The sequence below is a fragment of the Oncorhynchus masou genome, chromosome 13 (assembly GCF_036934945.1).
Source record: "Oncorhynchus masou masou isolate Uvic2021 chromosome 13, UVic_Omas_1.1, whole genome shotgun sequence".
Taxonomy (NCBI): domain Eukaryota; kingdom Metazoa; phylum Chordata; class Actinopteri; order Salmoniformes; family Salmonidae; genus Oncorhynchus; species Oncorhynchus masou.
The window spans coordinates 30,969,793-30,984,538 of NC_088224.1; the positions used below are offsets into that span (position 1 = coordinate 30,969,793).

At 42.8% G+C, this 14,746-nt stretch overlaps 1 protein-coding gene across 3 annotated transcripts in view; it reads right to left on the minus strand.

The window, feature by feature from the left end:
* LOC135551398 (KH domain-containing, RNA-binding, signal transduction-associated protein 3-like) overlaps positions 1-14,746 on the minus strand; it is a 163,933-nt gene that overhangs the window by 11,801 nt on the left and 137,386 nt on the right. Inside the window, exons 8-9 of one of the 3 annotated variants that reach the window (XM_064982619.1) lie at positions 4,863-4,921; positions 2,879-3,017 (exon numbers count right to left, since the gene is read on the minus strand). In XM_064982619.1, the coding sequence (XP_064838691.1) occupies positions 2,926-3,017; positions 4,863-4,921 (151 nt within the window). In that variant the 3' untranslated portion in view covers positions 2,879-2,925. Of the gene's footprint in view, positions 1-1,863; positions 3,021-4,862; positions 4,922-14,746 lie in introns of those variants that run through there. The other 2 variants (XM_064982617.1, XM_064982618.1) reach the window with 2 other exon arrangements.

A 14,746-nucleotide genomic window follows, 5' to 3' on the forward strand; every position in this document is an offset into this window, starting at 1 on the left:
TTGATTACCTTGTGGAACGGATGGAGGGAGGTCTTTTAAAACAGCTACTGTCTGTCTGCCGTCCTCTCAGTGTGGAGGTCAGCTGGGGTTCAGAGGTCAGGGGTCATTTAGAGTCTCTCTAACAGAGGGGCAGGGCCAAAGGTCAGGGCAGGCACCAGAGGAGAACACAGGGAGCAAAACAAGAACAGAAACGAGATCCCCGCCATACAAATTCTATACAATTGTGTAAAAGCCGTTGTTTACATCCAGTAGAAAAGTTATGAACAGTCCCTAGGAGTTTCTCCTGGTGTCACTGATTGTTGTCATTAAAATGTAATAGGACTGCCTATTATAAGATGCTCAAAGTCACTTATTATTAGATAGGCAAGCAAGAAAATACAGGTGCCGCTGCCATTGTTACTGTACATGTTAGTGTACTGTTAAAAATAATGTCAACTGACATATTGTAATCCGTTTTATTAAGGTATTACATATGAAAAACACACATCAGAGACTTAAATCTGTGATTGACATTGTATCGAAATCATTACCTACAAAACATTAGCTGAATTGCAATATACAAATAGGCAATATACATACAACACAGTTCTTACAAAATTGTGTTGTTTTGTTACATGAATTCAGTTTTTAAATATATTTTCGTGTTAAAATAATGTTCACTTTTATGTTGTTGTACATGTTATCATATTATTCAGAAGCTAATTCTTGATCAATATGATATCTCTCAAGAGTCTCAATATACACTACCGTTCAAAAGTTTGGGGTCACTTGGAAATGTCCTTGTTTTTGAAAGAAAAACATGTTTTTTGTCCATTAGACTAACATCAAATTGATCAGAAATACAGTGTAGACATTGTTAATGTTATAAATGACTATTGTAGCTGGAAACGGCAGATTTTTTTGATGGAATATCTACATAGGCGTACAGAGGCCCATTATCAGCAACCATCACTCCTGTGTTTCAATGGCACGTTGTGTTCGCTAATCCAAGTTTATCATTTAAAAGGCTAATTGATATTTTGAAAAGCTTTTTGCAATTATGTTAGCACAGCTGAAAACTGTTGTCCTCAATAAAGAAGCAATAAAACTGTCCTTCTTTAGACTAGTTGGGTATCCGGCGCATCAGCATTTGTGGGTTCGATTAAAGGCTCAAAATGACTAAAAACAGATTATTCGTCAGTCTTTTCTTGATCTGAGAAATGAAGGCTCTTCCATGCAAGAAATTGCCAAGAAACTGAAGATTTTGTACAACACTGTGTACTACAACCCATCACAGAACAGTGCAAACAGGCTCTAACAAGAATAGAAAGGGGAGTGGGAGGCCCCGGTGCACAACTGAGCAAGAGGACAAGACCATTAGAGGATCTTGTTTAAGAAACAGACGCCTCACAAGTCCTCAACTGGCAGCTTCAATAAATAGTAACCGCAAAATACCAGTCTCAGCGTCAACAGTAAAGAGGCGACTCAGGGGTGAGGGCCTTCTCGGGCCTCGAATTCCAAAGAAAAAGCCATATCTTAGACTGGCTAAAAAAAGAAAAGATTAAGATGTGCGAAAGAACACAGACACTGGACAGAGGAACTCTGCCTAGAAGGCCAGCATCCCGGAGTCTCTTCACTGTTGAGGTTCACTGGAGTCGCCTATTCACAATTAGCTGTTTAAAATGATCAACCTGGATTAGCGAACACAACGTGCCATTGGAACACAGGAGTGATGGTTGCTGATAATGGGCCTCTGTATGCCTATGTAGATATTCCATTTAAAAAAATCTGCCATTTCCAGCAATGATAGTCATTTACAACATTAACAATGTCTACACTCCATTTCTGACCAATTTGATGTTATTTTAATAGACAAACAATTTGCTTTTCATTCAAAAACAAGGACATTTCTAAGTGATCCCAAACTTTTGAACGGTAGTGTACATTACGGAATTTAAGAACGGAATTTAAGAACCTGTATTAAAGTTTCAATATTATCGTCAACATCATTCCTTGCAATGTTAGTTTTGTTAGTTTAGATTATTGTGTTTTTCTATTTATGCAAATACAGAATTACGCTCTGGAACACAAACTTCTATATTTCCAAAAGTTTATTGAGCATCAACCAAGAAGAACAATGTAAAGGGCCTACATAAGCGGATAAGGTTAATATGCTAATATACTATTTCTGTTAATGTCTCAAGAACCCGATTTATACAATGTCTGAAAGCATTTCAGGTATTAAAGCCCCCCCCCAAAAAAATATATGGATTGGAATTAATTATTAAGAGCTTTACCTAAAATGTCTTGCAGCTCTTGATTATTTTTTTCTTTACTGAGGGTTTTTACACACAAAGAAAAGAAGAGTATGAGCTGAGATTGAAGATTGATTAAACGGGGGAAATTAAACAGAAACACACACATCTACAAGTTTTAAGACAGGAATAAAACAGTTGACACTATCCACAATGATTCCACGCCATGCTTTTATAAGCCCTTTAACATTAAAGAACTATCATTTACAAAAGGAGATAAAACAACAATATTTATTTCAGGATCTTTTCTGATTGGAAAGGTTTCAAGGGACAGGCAAAAATATCTACAATACTTCACCTCTCTACAACTAAATCACTAATATATTAACTATGACCAATCACTCTATAACCGGGTCCAGAATATTTAGATATCTACTTGTTTAGGAGTGGGTAGATGACCTAAATTATACACATTATTCCCGGTGGAAACAGTCTTGACATCATACCAGGGTCTTCCGTTTTTTAAACACATGTTTACGATTGATTTCAAGGTCTTTACCTTCATCATTTCCTCTGTGTTATTGTTTGGTTTTGTTTGTGTTTTTATTCTAAAAAGAAGGGAGCGTCCGTATAAAATCCATTACTTGATGACACATCCATGAGGGATTGTGCAGGTTGTTGTATAATCAGTTCAATATCTGGAGTAGGGCGTCTCTCTGTACACTCCCTTAGTCGTCCGTGCAGCTGGCGCCTTGCCACGATTAGTTGTCCAGTCCTCCTGACCTGCTTTATAGGGAAACAGCCATAAGAAACACTTCTAAACACACACAAAAAAACACTCTCTTGTGTAACTCAGATTTTTATGATGTCAACAGGTTATTGGAACAATATTTGTCATTTTTTCCTTAGACTGGAACTGAGGTAAGAATTCAGCTATCATGCTTCAATCAGGCATCAAACCTGTCAAAAAAAGTTGAATTATGTCAATGGACTAACTTTCTGAGTTATTTGAGAGACTGAAACTGGAACAACAGAAGAATCCCGGCCTCTGTAGTTCAAACGGACAATCCACCAAGAAGCTTGTCATTAACCTCGAAGGATGCGTTTAGATAATTGAAACAGAAGATCAGATAGCTACTTGAAAAGAGCCAGTGTAGTGGCTCCTAACAAAAGGTCACAATAACCATTAGCCTCATTCAGGCCCTCTGCTGTCTATGTGCCAAGTGCCTGCTACATCGATGGCAGCCTTTGTGTGATCTCTAGCCAACAGAGTCTCATCCCCGGAGCAGAGCAGAGGCTCACAAAGGACTGTTTTTCCCTTGACATGGTCTCTGCTGGCAGCCCATAACCAATAGTATCTAATAGTCTCTAAACCTGTCACACTTTCTCTGACACTGAGAGACAGTGACCAATGTAACCTTGTGGTTAGAGATCAACCATGCACCATCAACTCTGTTTATCGTTTAAACAGCGCCTTTCTTCGAACTGTCAAACACCTCTTTCTTTTCACCTGTTAGAAAGCATGTAGCATTGCACTGTTAGCCTCTGTGTGTTTGTCTGCTTCTGGAGGTTACTTCTTAACACTACCCAGACAGAGTTTCTCGCCACATAACTCGTGTGTGAATCTGTGTTGCAAATTGTAATATTAATAAGCTGCTGTTTCAGTTATAGTAATTAGGTGTGTCCTCACATTTGTCCTATTTCACAATTTGTTGTTGTTGTTGAATCCCACTTCCCCTGAGACAGCTTCAGAGAGGTAGTTCAGAGCCAGAGATCAGCCATTATTTGCAGTGACCCTGGAGCAATTAGATTAAAGGCGATTCGAAACAGAAATCTTTCGGTTACTGGCCCAATGCTCTTAACCGCTAGGCTACCTGCCACCCTATGTTATGAGCAATTACAAAGTCGTTATGGACTGAAGAGAATAAAAGTCCTTTACTTGACAGAGAGTGTCTGGTGACAACTGTGTACAATTATTGTGAAGTGCTATAAGAATTGACATCTGCCAAAGCAAGAGGAGACCTGGGTAATGAGATTACATTAACGGCTCAGGGACTGAGACGAGAACCACGCAGCGCTCAAAACATTTCACCAGAAAAGAAAGCCATAGTTAAAGCTGTATTAGAAAAGCAGACGTCAAGGCATATCAGTTACTCTATCACTCATGGTCTACGTGTGAATACAGTCAGGACATTCTGTGGACGTAGCCATGCCCCGCTTTATAGAATGACTGTGTCTTTGTCAGACATCCCCCCAACCTTTATAATAACAGGATTGTGTTTGACATTGTCAGAAAAATGGACGTTGTTCATATGGAGTTGCGTAAAAGAGGCCTAATTCAGTTGTGGAACAGGATAATCACCAATAAATGATTTGACCATTAAATTGACACAGACCTCATGTTATACCATCACTTGGCATTCTGAATAATGCCGACAATACATCGACAACAAATTTGTCAAAACGCTTATATAGCACCTATTAGGGGGAAATGACATTGCATGTGGGTTCAACAGCATTTAAAACTGCTGCGTTGATTGATGAAAAGAGGTCCACGCTGAACAAGACAGGTGGTGCGTATGCATTTAAACAACATTTCACATTTGAATAAAGCAGTTAGCCACTGACCGTATGACTCGTATGAATCCTCACCGTTATCCTGTCCGTACTCATAATAATGGTCTGAGCTGTGAAAGGGAAGAAAGAGGAGACATCCATCAGAATCTCTTTCTAACAATGAAACGACATGGCCTTTCGGCCTTAATGGAGAACGATAGAGGAACATCACAGCACACAGCTATCAAATCGCTACCTGGGATGAGAATGGCATGAACTGTTCGGGAAAGTGAAATAACGTCATCATGTACAGAATTGATGTACCATTCCGCTGTATGTAACCGTAAACATATACTCTACATTACAAACATGCGCACAAGGTGTATACAGATCATTTATTTCATAACTCTGCCCTCCCTCCCTTACAGGACACAGTACACAATAGATCAGACAGCCAATATTCACTCAGCAGTTACAGTAGCTGCGGCTGTGCCTTCTGTGCTTCCACATGGCAATTTCCTGGCTATGTCGGTCTCCCCATATCCAGGATATGGAGCTATATATGAGAGATGGCACCTGTAATGAAAAAATAAAAAGGGAGGCCATCTTGAATTGTGGTTCATTTCTTTGCTATTCTTTATTTATTTCTCAGAGGTCCCTGTTGACTTGCTGACAGAACAATCGTGTGCTGGTATCATTCAGTATCAGTCCTATCATTCAAGCCCAGAAAGGTAATTCATCATAAGGCTGCCACAGAGCCGGCACATGCCACCCGTCACAGCTGAGTCTTCTCCCCGTCACCATCTCTGTCACCGTCAGGGCTGTAACCAGGGCTTCAGTCTTAGTGAGGTTCCGTCCAGGACATTTTTTGAATGTTGAAGTTCATTTACTGCATTTCTATATAATAAAAATGTTTTCAAATGCTATTTGGAGAACAGCAAAACAAGCTAGGGAGGGGGGGGGGTAACGGGAACAAACAACTCCCCATATAAATGAGAGCGTATGAACTGTGTTGTTTGCAGTTTGATTGCATTTGAATCTAGGCCTTTAGCGAAGATAGGACATGCGGAGATGTTCATATTGAAACATATCTTCTTTATTTTTTATAGAGTCATTATGAGAACTTAGTAGCCTATTTTTTGCTCCTGCTGAGCTAGGCTCTGTTTATCGTCAGCCTCTTACTTCATCGTTCTAGCTGGCTAAGTAATACTAGCTAGAGGCCTTTAACGTTACTGAAATAGAAGTGTCTTCCGGGCAGGTAGCCACCTAACTGACTGTATCTATAAACAACTATTAACCAGTTTGTGTTTGTTTGGGGGTGGCTGTAGATACGGCAGGAGTCGCGGGAGAGTTATAAAATGGCCTTTTGTCCGTTATCTCTCAAACACACTGCCATCAGCATCTCTAGTTGCCCACTAGAGCCGACTCCGAGTTGGGGTAGTTCGTTTAACTTCTCAGGCCATCGGCCTGTTCGGCGAGAGGGCGGAGATAGCCGTTTGAGAGAGTGGTAAATGTGCTAATAAAAAGGCACATCTGGGAGGCAAATCCAGGGGACGCAAGCGAACATAACGAACCCATCCTCTGTTCATGATTTCACTCGTTTGCAAAGCGTCAGGCGCGATTAGAACTCAGTCAAAGAATATAAGCATTCTGAGCTTTAATCAACACCGGGAGCAGTCTTAGATTGTTGACCCGTAATTGATTTACTTTATTGTGTGCAAAATATATATTTCTATTATTATATATTTTTCCGGTGTCCTCATACGTAGTTATGGCCCTGGTCTTTGTGCCTGTCAGTCTGGGGCTTACCCCTCAACTCTCTGGTTTAGTGCTGGAGGTGACACTAAAGGCCCAGCTGTACACCAGATCAACAAACAAGGATGACTTTTATGATTTTCGCGTTTCAAAGCACTTAATCATTATTCAACTTTGATTGGCAGCATGTTGATAGTTTTTTTTAAAGAAACTTAAAGGCACAAGCTGACATGAACAATTGAAATTCATATTAGGGGACAGAGGGGGGAGGGGGGAAACGTCTATAGTTGTGGATCTATAAATGTCTGCTTGAGACATTGTCCAGAAAAGGCATTCATGTTGGGTTTCTTCCCCGGGGAGATCATTGACTTGGCATGAAGATTGCATTGCTCACACAGCTCATGACTCAACCAGGGAACAATAACCGCAGAAACAAAGGCAGGCTTTTTCCTCTTATCCAAACTGGACCCCTGCTAAGATGTGAGTGAATATTTATGCTCTGTGTCCACAAAGAGAAACCAGACTTTGTTATTCAGAGTGTGAGGTTTTCCAATCAACCCTCACAGCAGAGGTACCACTGTGAGTCTTACACTGGTGTCCAGCTGCTTATATATACCTGACACCACTCGTCATGGCTTTAGAGAGAGAAACTGAGAGAGAGAGACAGAGAGAGAGAGAAATAGAGAGTGTGAGAGAGAGACACAGGCAGAGAGAAAGAGAGTCAGAGTGATAGAGAGAGAGACAGAGCGAGAGAGAGAGAGGGGGGTAGCTGTGGAGGGTGAAGGAGAGAGAGCGCAAGAGAGAGAAAGAGATGCAGCAAATGAATGCATGTTCTCTCTTTCTGTGTCTTGTATACTATGAAACACCTGACATGGTGTGTGGTAATTTGATTTCACACCATGTCTCCATACTGGGGTATATTCTTCCCGGAGAGGAACCCCTCTGAATATACACTCAACTACAAACCGTTCCGCTAGAGTTCGCCCTGGGAAGCTGAGGGGCTAAACAAGCGGCTTATCCTTCCTGTTGGTGTAAAGCTAAAGGCTACGAGGACCAATAGCTGCTGTCAGGTCCTCAGAGAGCTGCCAAGTCAAAGCTTTCCCCTTTCACAAGGACAAGAGGAGGACTCCCAAAGCTGTTAGGCACCTCTAATTTCTGGGTTGACATTTTGTCAATATCCTCACACATAGCCTCTCTCTACCAATGTCCTTTTCTCCTCTATTACTTGGTCTGGTCAGTGAGTCCTCAGGCCTCAGCTACGCCCTGAAGGGCAACGATCCAGGTGAAACAAACTGCTTCAAGTAAAATACAGGTTGTATCCCAAATGGCACAGTCAAACGCCTCCTAGCACTTTTATAGTGGCCCTTGGTAGCTCAATTGGTAGAGTATGGTGCTTGTAATGACAGAGTAGCGGGTTTGATTCCTGGGATCACCCATACGTAAAATGCATGCATGCCTGACTGTAATTCGCTTTGAATAAAATTGTCTGCTAAGTGGCATGTATTAAAAAGCATCAATTAACACTAAACTCAGCAAAAAAAAAAACATTCTCTCACTGTCAACTGCGTTTACTTTCAGCAAACTTAACATGTGTAAATATTTGTATGAACATAACAAGATTCAACAACTGAGACATAAACTGAACAAGTTCCACAGACATGTGACTAACAAAAATGGAATAATGTGTCCCTGAACAAAGGGGGGGGGTCAAAATCAAAAGTAACAGTCAGTATCTGGTGTGGCCACCAGCTGCATTAAGTACTGCAGTGTATCTCCTCCTCATGGACTGCAACATATTTGCCAGTTCTTGCTGTGAGATGTTACCCCACACTTCCACCAAGGCACATGCAAGTTCCCGGACATTTATGGGGGGAATGGCCCTAGCCCTCACCCTCCAATCCAACAGGTCCCAGACGTGCTCAATGGGATTGAGATCCGGGCTCTTCTCTGGCCATGGCAGAACACTGACATTCCTGTCTTGCAGGAAATCACGCAAGGAACAAGCAGTATGGATGGTGGCATTGTCATGCTGGAGGGTCATGTCAGGATGAGCCTGCAGGAAAAGTACCACATGAGGGAGGAGGATGTCTTCCCTGTAATGCACAAGCTCAGCCCAGAGCATGACAGAGTCCAGGCCTCGATGTAACGCTCAGTCCTTCGACGATTAACGCGAACCCGACCATCAACCCTGGTGAGACAAAACTGCGACTCGTCAGCGAAGAGCACTTTTTTCCAGTCCTGTCTGGTTCAGCGACAGCGGATTTGTGCCCATAGACGTCATTGTTGTCTGAGATGTCTGGTGAGGACCTGCCTTACAACAGGCCTACAAGCCCTCAGTCCAGTCTCTCTCAGCCTTTTGTGGCAGTCTGAGCACTGATGGAGGGATTGTGTGTTCCTGGTGTAACTCGGGCAGTTGTTGTTGCCATCCTGTACCTGTCACGCAGCAGGTGTGATGTTCGCATGTACAAATCCTGTGCAGGTGTTGTTACACGTGGTCTGCCACTGCGGGGACGATCAGCTGTCCGTCCTGTCTCCCTGTACGGACATTTACATTTATTTCCCTGGCCACATCTGCTGTCCTCATGCTTCCTTGCAGCGTGCCTAAGGCATGTTCACGCAGATGAGAAGGGACGCTGGGCATCTTTCTTTTGGTGTTTTTCAAAGTCAGTAGAAAGGCCTCTTTAGTGTCCTAAGTTTTCATAACTGTGACCTTAATTGCCTACTGTCTGTAAGCTGTTAGTGTCTTAACGACCTCAGGTGCATGCTCATTAATTGTTTATGGTTCAATGAACAAGCATGGGAAACAGTGTTTAAACCCTTTGCAATGAAGATCTGTGAAGTTATTTGGATTTTTACGAATTATATTTGAAAGACAGGGTCCTGAAAAAGGGACGTTTCTTTTTATGCTAAGTTTATATAAATAGTCACAAATGGAATGTGGCTGGAAACATGTCAGGAACTGAAACAATCCCAAATTAATTTATATTTTATGTTGTTTTAATCACAAGCATGTAAACATTTATTAACAGCTAATGATGGAGAGGAGCAAGGAGGAACCCAGAGACCACTGTACTATGCTGGGTGTTTACAGTGGGGCAAAAAAGTATTTAGTCAGCCACCAATTGTGCAAGCTCTCCCACTTAAAAAGATGAGAGAGGCCAGTAATTTTCATCATCGGTACACTTCAACTAGGACAGACAAAATGAGAGAAAGAAATCCAGAAAATCACATTGTAGGATTTTTTAATTAATTTATTTGCAAATTATGGTGGAAAATAAGTATTTGGTCAATAACAAAAGTTTATCTCAATACTTTGTTATATACCCTTTGTTGGCAATGACAGAGGTCAAACGTTTTCTGTAGGTCTTCACAAGGTTTTCACACACTGTTGCTGGTATTTTGGCCCATTCCTCCATGCAGATCTCCTCTAGAGCAGTGATGTTTTGGGGCTGTTGCTGGGCAACACGGACTTTCAACTCCCTCCAAAGATGTTCTAATGGGGTTGAGATCTGGAGACTGGCAAGGCCACTCCAGGACCTTGAAATGCTTCTTACGAAGCCACTTCTTCGTTGCCTGTGCGGTGTGTTTGGGATCATTGTCATGCTGAAAGACCCAGCCACGTTTCATCTTCAATGCCCTTGCTGATGGAAGGAGGTTTTCACTCAAAATCTCACGATACATGGCCCCATTCATTCTTTCCTTTACACGGATCAGTCGTCCTGATCCCTTTGCAGAAAAACAGCCCAAAGCATGATGTTTCCACCCCCATGCTTCACAGTAGGTATGGTGTTCTTTGGATGCAACTCAGCATTCTTTGTCCTCCAAACACGACGAGTTGAGTTTTTAGATTATCAGTGGTCTTGTATGTCTTCCGTTTCCTAACAATTGCTCCCACAGTTGATTTCTTCAAACCAAGCTGCTTACCTATTGCAGATTCAGTCTTCCCAGCCTGGTGCAGGTCTACAATTTTGTTTCTGGTGTCCTTTGACAGATCTTTGGTCTTGGTCATAGTGGAGTGTGACTGTTTGAGGTTGTGGACAGGTGTCTTTTATACTGATAACAAGTTCAAACAGGTGCCTTTAATACAGGTAATGAGTGGAGGACAGAGGAGCCTCTTCAAGAATAAGTTACAGGTCTGTGAGAGCCAGAAATCTTTCTTGTTTGTAGGTGACCAAATACTTATTTTCCACCATAATTTGCAAATAAATTCATAAAAAATCCTACAATGTGATTTTCTGGAATTAATTTCCTCATTTTGTCTGACATAGTTGAAGTGTACCTATGATGTACCTAAAATTACAGGCCTCTCTCATCTCTTTAAGTGGGAGAACTTGCACAATTGGTGGCTGGCTAAATACTTTTTTGCACCACTGTATATCTCAAGGAGAATCCCAGAGACCACTGTACTATGCTGGGTGTTTATATCTCAAGGAGAAACCCAGAGACCACTGTACTATGCTGGGTGTTTATATCTCAATGAGAAACCCAGAGACCACCGTACTATGCTGGGTGTTTATATCTCAAGGAGAAACCCAGAGACCACTGTACTATGCTGGGTGTTTATATCTCAATGAGAAACCCAGAGACCACCGTAGTATTCTGGGTGTTTATATCTCAAGGAGAAACCCAGAGACCACCGTAGTATTCTGGGTGTTTATATCTCAAGGAGAAACCCAGAGACCACTGTACTATGCTGGGTGTTTAAATCTCTGCCTTCAAATATTTAAAAAAATAGATTTTTAGTCTCCTGCTAGTTCAAGACAAACACAAAGTATGTGTCACAAATGGCACCCTATTCTCTATATAGTGCACTACTTTTGACCAAAACAGCATGGGGTACAGCCCCAGCCCCAGCCCCAGTCCCAGCCTCAGCCCCAGCCTCAGCCCCAGTCCCAGCCTCAGCCCCAGCCTCAGTCCCAGCCTCAGCCCCAGTCCCAGCCTCAGTCCCACAACAGACAATCTCAAACAAACAAACCATTTATAGAGGATACCTTGTCTCATGATCAGGAATCATGGAATCTGACTCCAGACCTGCTCGTCCACAGGTATACCTACCGCCTGGCTCTCAGGTTTACAGGTATCCTCTATAAATGGCTGATCCTAAGTACTGATGTTGTCGTTTGCGGCGCCAATAAACAGATGGTGATGTTACATCTGAGTGATGTAGTACATGTCCCTGGTGGACTTTGTTTTCTTACACAGCCATTGCTTTTCTGTTGCTCTGTGATAAACCTGCAGTGATCTGCTAGGACATTTAGAGAGGATCCAGAGGTACTGAGAATAACAATCTATAGTCAGCAGTCATATCCAGGGGAGAGGAGACACTAAATATTTCATAGGTTTTCCAATGCAGGAGGAAGAACATTCCGCGGGAAATATTCATTAGATAGCGAGCATTTAACATAATTTTGATAGCGAAATAACTCATTTTGATAAAGGATATCCTTCACTCTCAGACTATGAAAAATGACATGACTTCCTTCATATTGACACACATATATATATATATATATATATATATATATATATATATTTAACCAGGCAAGTCAGTTAAGAACAAATTCTTAATAACAATGACGGCCCTGGGCCAATTGTGCGTCGCCCTGTGGGACTCCCAATCACGGCCGGATGTGATATAGCCTGGATTCAAACCAGGGACTGTAGTGACGTCTCTTGTACTGAGATGCGGTGCCTTAGACCGCTGCACCACTTGGGAGAGTGGTACAGTATGTATGTTGAATTTCATGGATTAAGGCTCTGAAAGAAATACAGCAAATGGCAAAACCAGACAAAAATAGATTAAAACAAACAGACAGAAAAGGAACCGTACTTGGGAGAATGTGTCCTGTATATTATCCAAAATGAGGATGGTGTAATTGTTTTTGAAAACTCCCTCAGGGATATGCTGTTGATTGCTTGTCTCCACAGCTGATAGCATACGCAATAATCAATGTTGGACCCTTGCCGTGATGTCACAAAGAAGGACTGAACGGTAAGTCATCCATATTACATTCAAATTCACCTCAGATTGTGTCTTGGTCAACAGATGGGCAGGTGACTGCAACGTTATTACGGCCCAAGCATATAGACTGAGGTTACATCCCAAAGGACATCCTATCCCTTATATAGTGTACTACATTTGACTAGGGTGCATAGGGCTCTGGTCAAAGTAAGTGCATTATATAGAGAACAGGTTTCCATTTGGAATTCATCCTCAAGTTTTTCATCATATTCTCTGCGATGCTATAAACTGACATCATTCTGAGAGTGTCTGGAATCTTTCCAAGACAACACTTGAGACAGCAACAAAAACTCTCGTTAGGCCTTACAACATTAACATATCTCTAGCTCTGAAACAAATTAGGGCAAAAGACTGACGTTGCCTGTCAAAACAAATGTTACAAACGGCTGAGAACTGAATTAGAACAATATTAAAAGGATCAAACGTACAAGTAAAGTTATTACAGAAAGTACCCATCGGAGAACTGCATGACCTCTGGTCCTTAGATAGAAATCAATTACATTGTGTTAAACTAATTAACTCTCTTGAACTAATGTACTTCTGTGTGTTTTCAAAGCCTGAAATACCAGCCACATATTTCCTAGGCCTATACATGCCTAGATCTGTATGTTTCTATAGTATAACTCTGATTTCTCGGGTACTTTCCACAACTGATTCACACCATGGTGGTCTACATTGGTACTCTGTTCACATACTGTTGGTGGGCGACCCACCAAGACTTGCCATTCAGACATCCATAACTGTTCTCTCCCCTGTGCTCTGTCCTACCTCAAAATGGTTCTCTCCCCTTCGCTGCTATCTCCACAACTCCCCTGTGCTCTGTCCTACCTCAGAATGGTTCTCTCCCCTTTGCTGCTATCTCCACATGTCCCCTGTGCTCTACGCTACCTCAGAATGGTTCTCTCCCCTTCGCTGCTATCTCCACAAGTCCCCTGTGCTGTGTGCTACCTCAGAATGGTTCTCTCCCCTTTGCTGCTATCTCCTTAAGTCCCCTGCGCTCTGTCCTACCTCAGAATGGTTCTCTCCCCTTCGCTGCTATCTCCACAAGTCCCCTGTGCTCTGTCCTACCTCAGAATGGTTATCTCCCCTTCGCTGCTATCTCCACAAGTCCCCTGTGCTCTGTCCTACCTCAGAATGGTTCTCTCCCCTTCGCTGCTATCTCCACAAGTCCCCTGTGCTCTGTCCTACCTCAGAATGGTTCTCTCCCCTTCGCTGCTATCTCCACAAGTCCCCTGTGCTCTGTCCTACCTCAGAATGGTTCTCTCCCCTTCGCTGCTATCTCCACATGTCCCCTGTGCTCTGTCCTACCTCAGAATGGTTCTCTCCCCTTCGCTGCTATCTCCACAAGTCCCCTGCGTGCTCTGTCCTACCTCAGAATGGTTCTCTCCCCTTCACTGCTATGTCCACAAGTCCCCTGCGCTCTGTCCTACCTCAGAATGGTTCTCTCCCCTTCACTGCTATCTCCACAAGTCCCCTGCGCTCTGTCCTACCTCAGAATGGTTCTCACCCCTTCACTGCTATCTCCACAAGTCCCCTGTGCTATATCCTACCTCAGAATGGTTCTCTCCCCTTCACTGCTATCTCCACAAGTCCCCTGTGCTCTGTCCTACCTCAGAATGGTTCTCGCCCCTTCACTGCTATCTCCTCAAGTCCCCTGTGCTCTGTCCTACCTCAGAATGGTTCTCTCCCCTTCACTGCTATCTCCTCAAGTCCCCTGTGCTCTGTGCTACCTTTTACCTCCACACCTCCACACTTGTCTCCTGTATTGAGTTTTACAACTGTTCCTAGGGGATGTGTCTGCCCTTTAAAATGCTGTCACAGCTAGCCCAGTAACCGCGGCCCTCCTCCCTGTAACCACGGCCCTGTGGGAGCAGGCTGACGAGCCAGGGAAGAGGAAGAGGAAGGGAAGAGGCGAGAGGCCCTTGTAGTATTATAGGTGTCAGGAAAGAAATAACACTCTGATCCAAACCGATCTGTGTGTGTCCAACCTCTGTATGACCTCACCCAGAGCAACACCTGTCATCCTCCTCATTTACCTACAGGGAGATCACCCCCTATCTGCTAACACAATGAAAGTCATTCTCCTTCAGCCTCTCCATTCAGCTGACCTTCCAACTGCTTAATAATACCTACACATCTACCGACCTGGCTTCAGGTAATAATAACGTTGGGTTGGGTC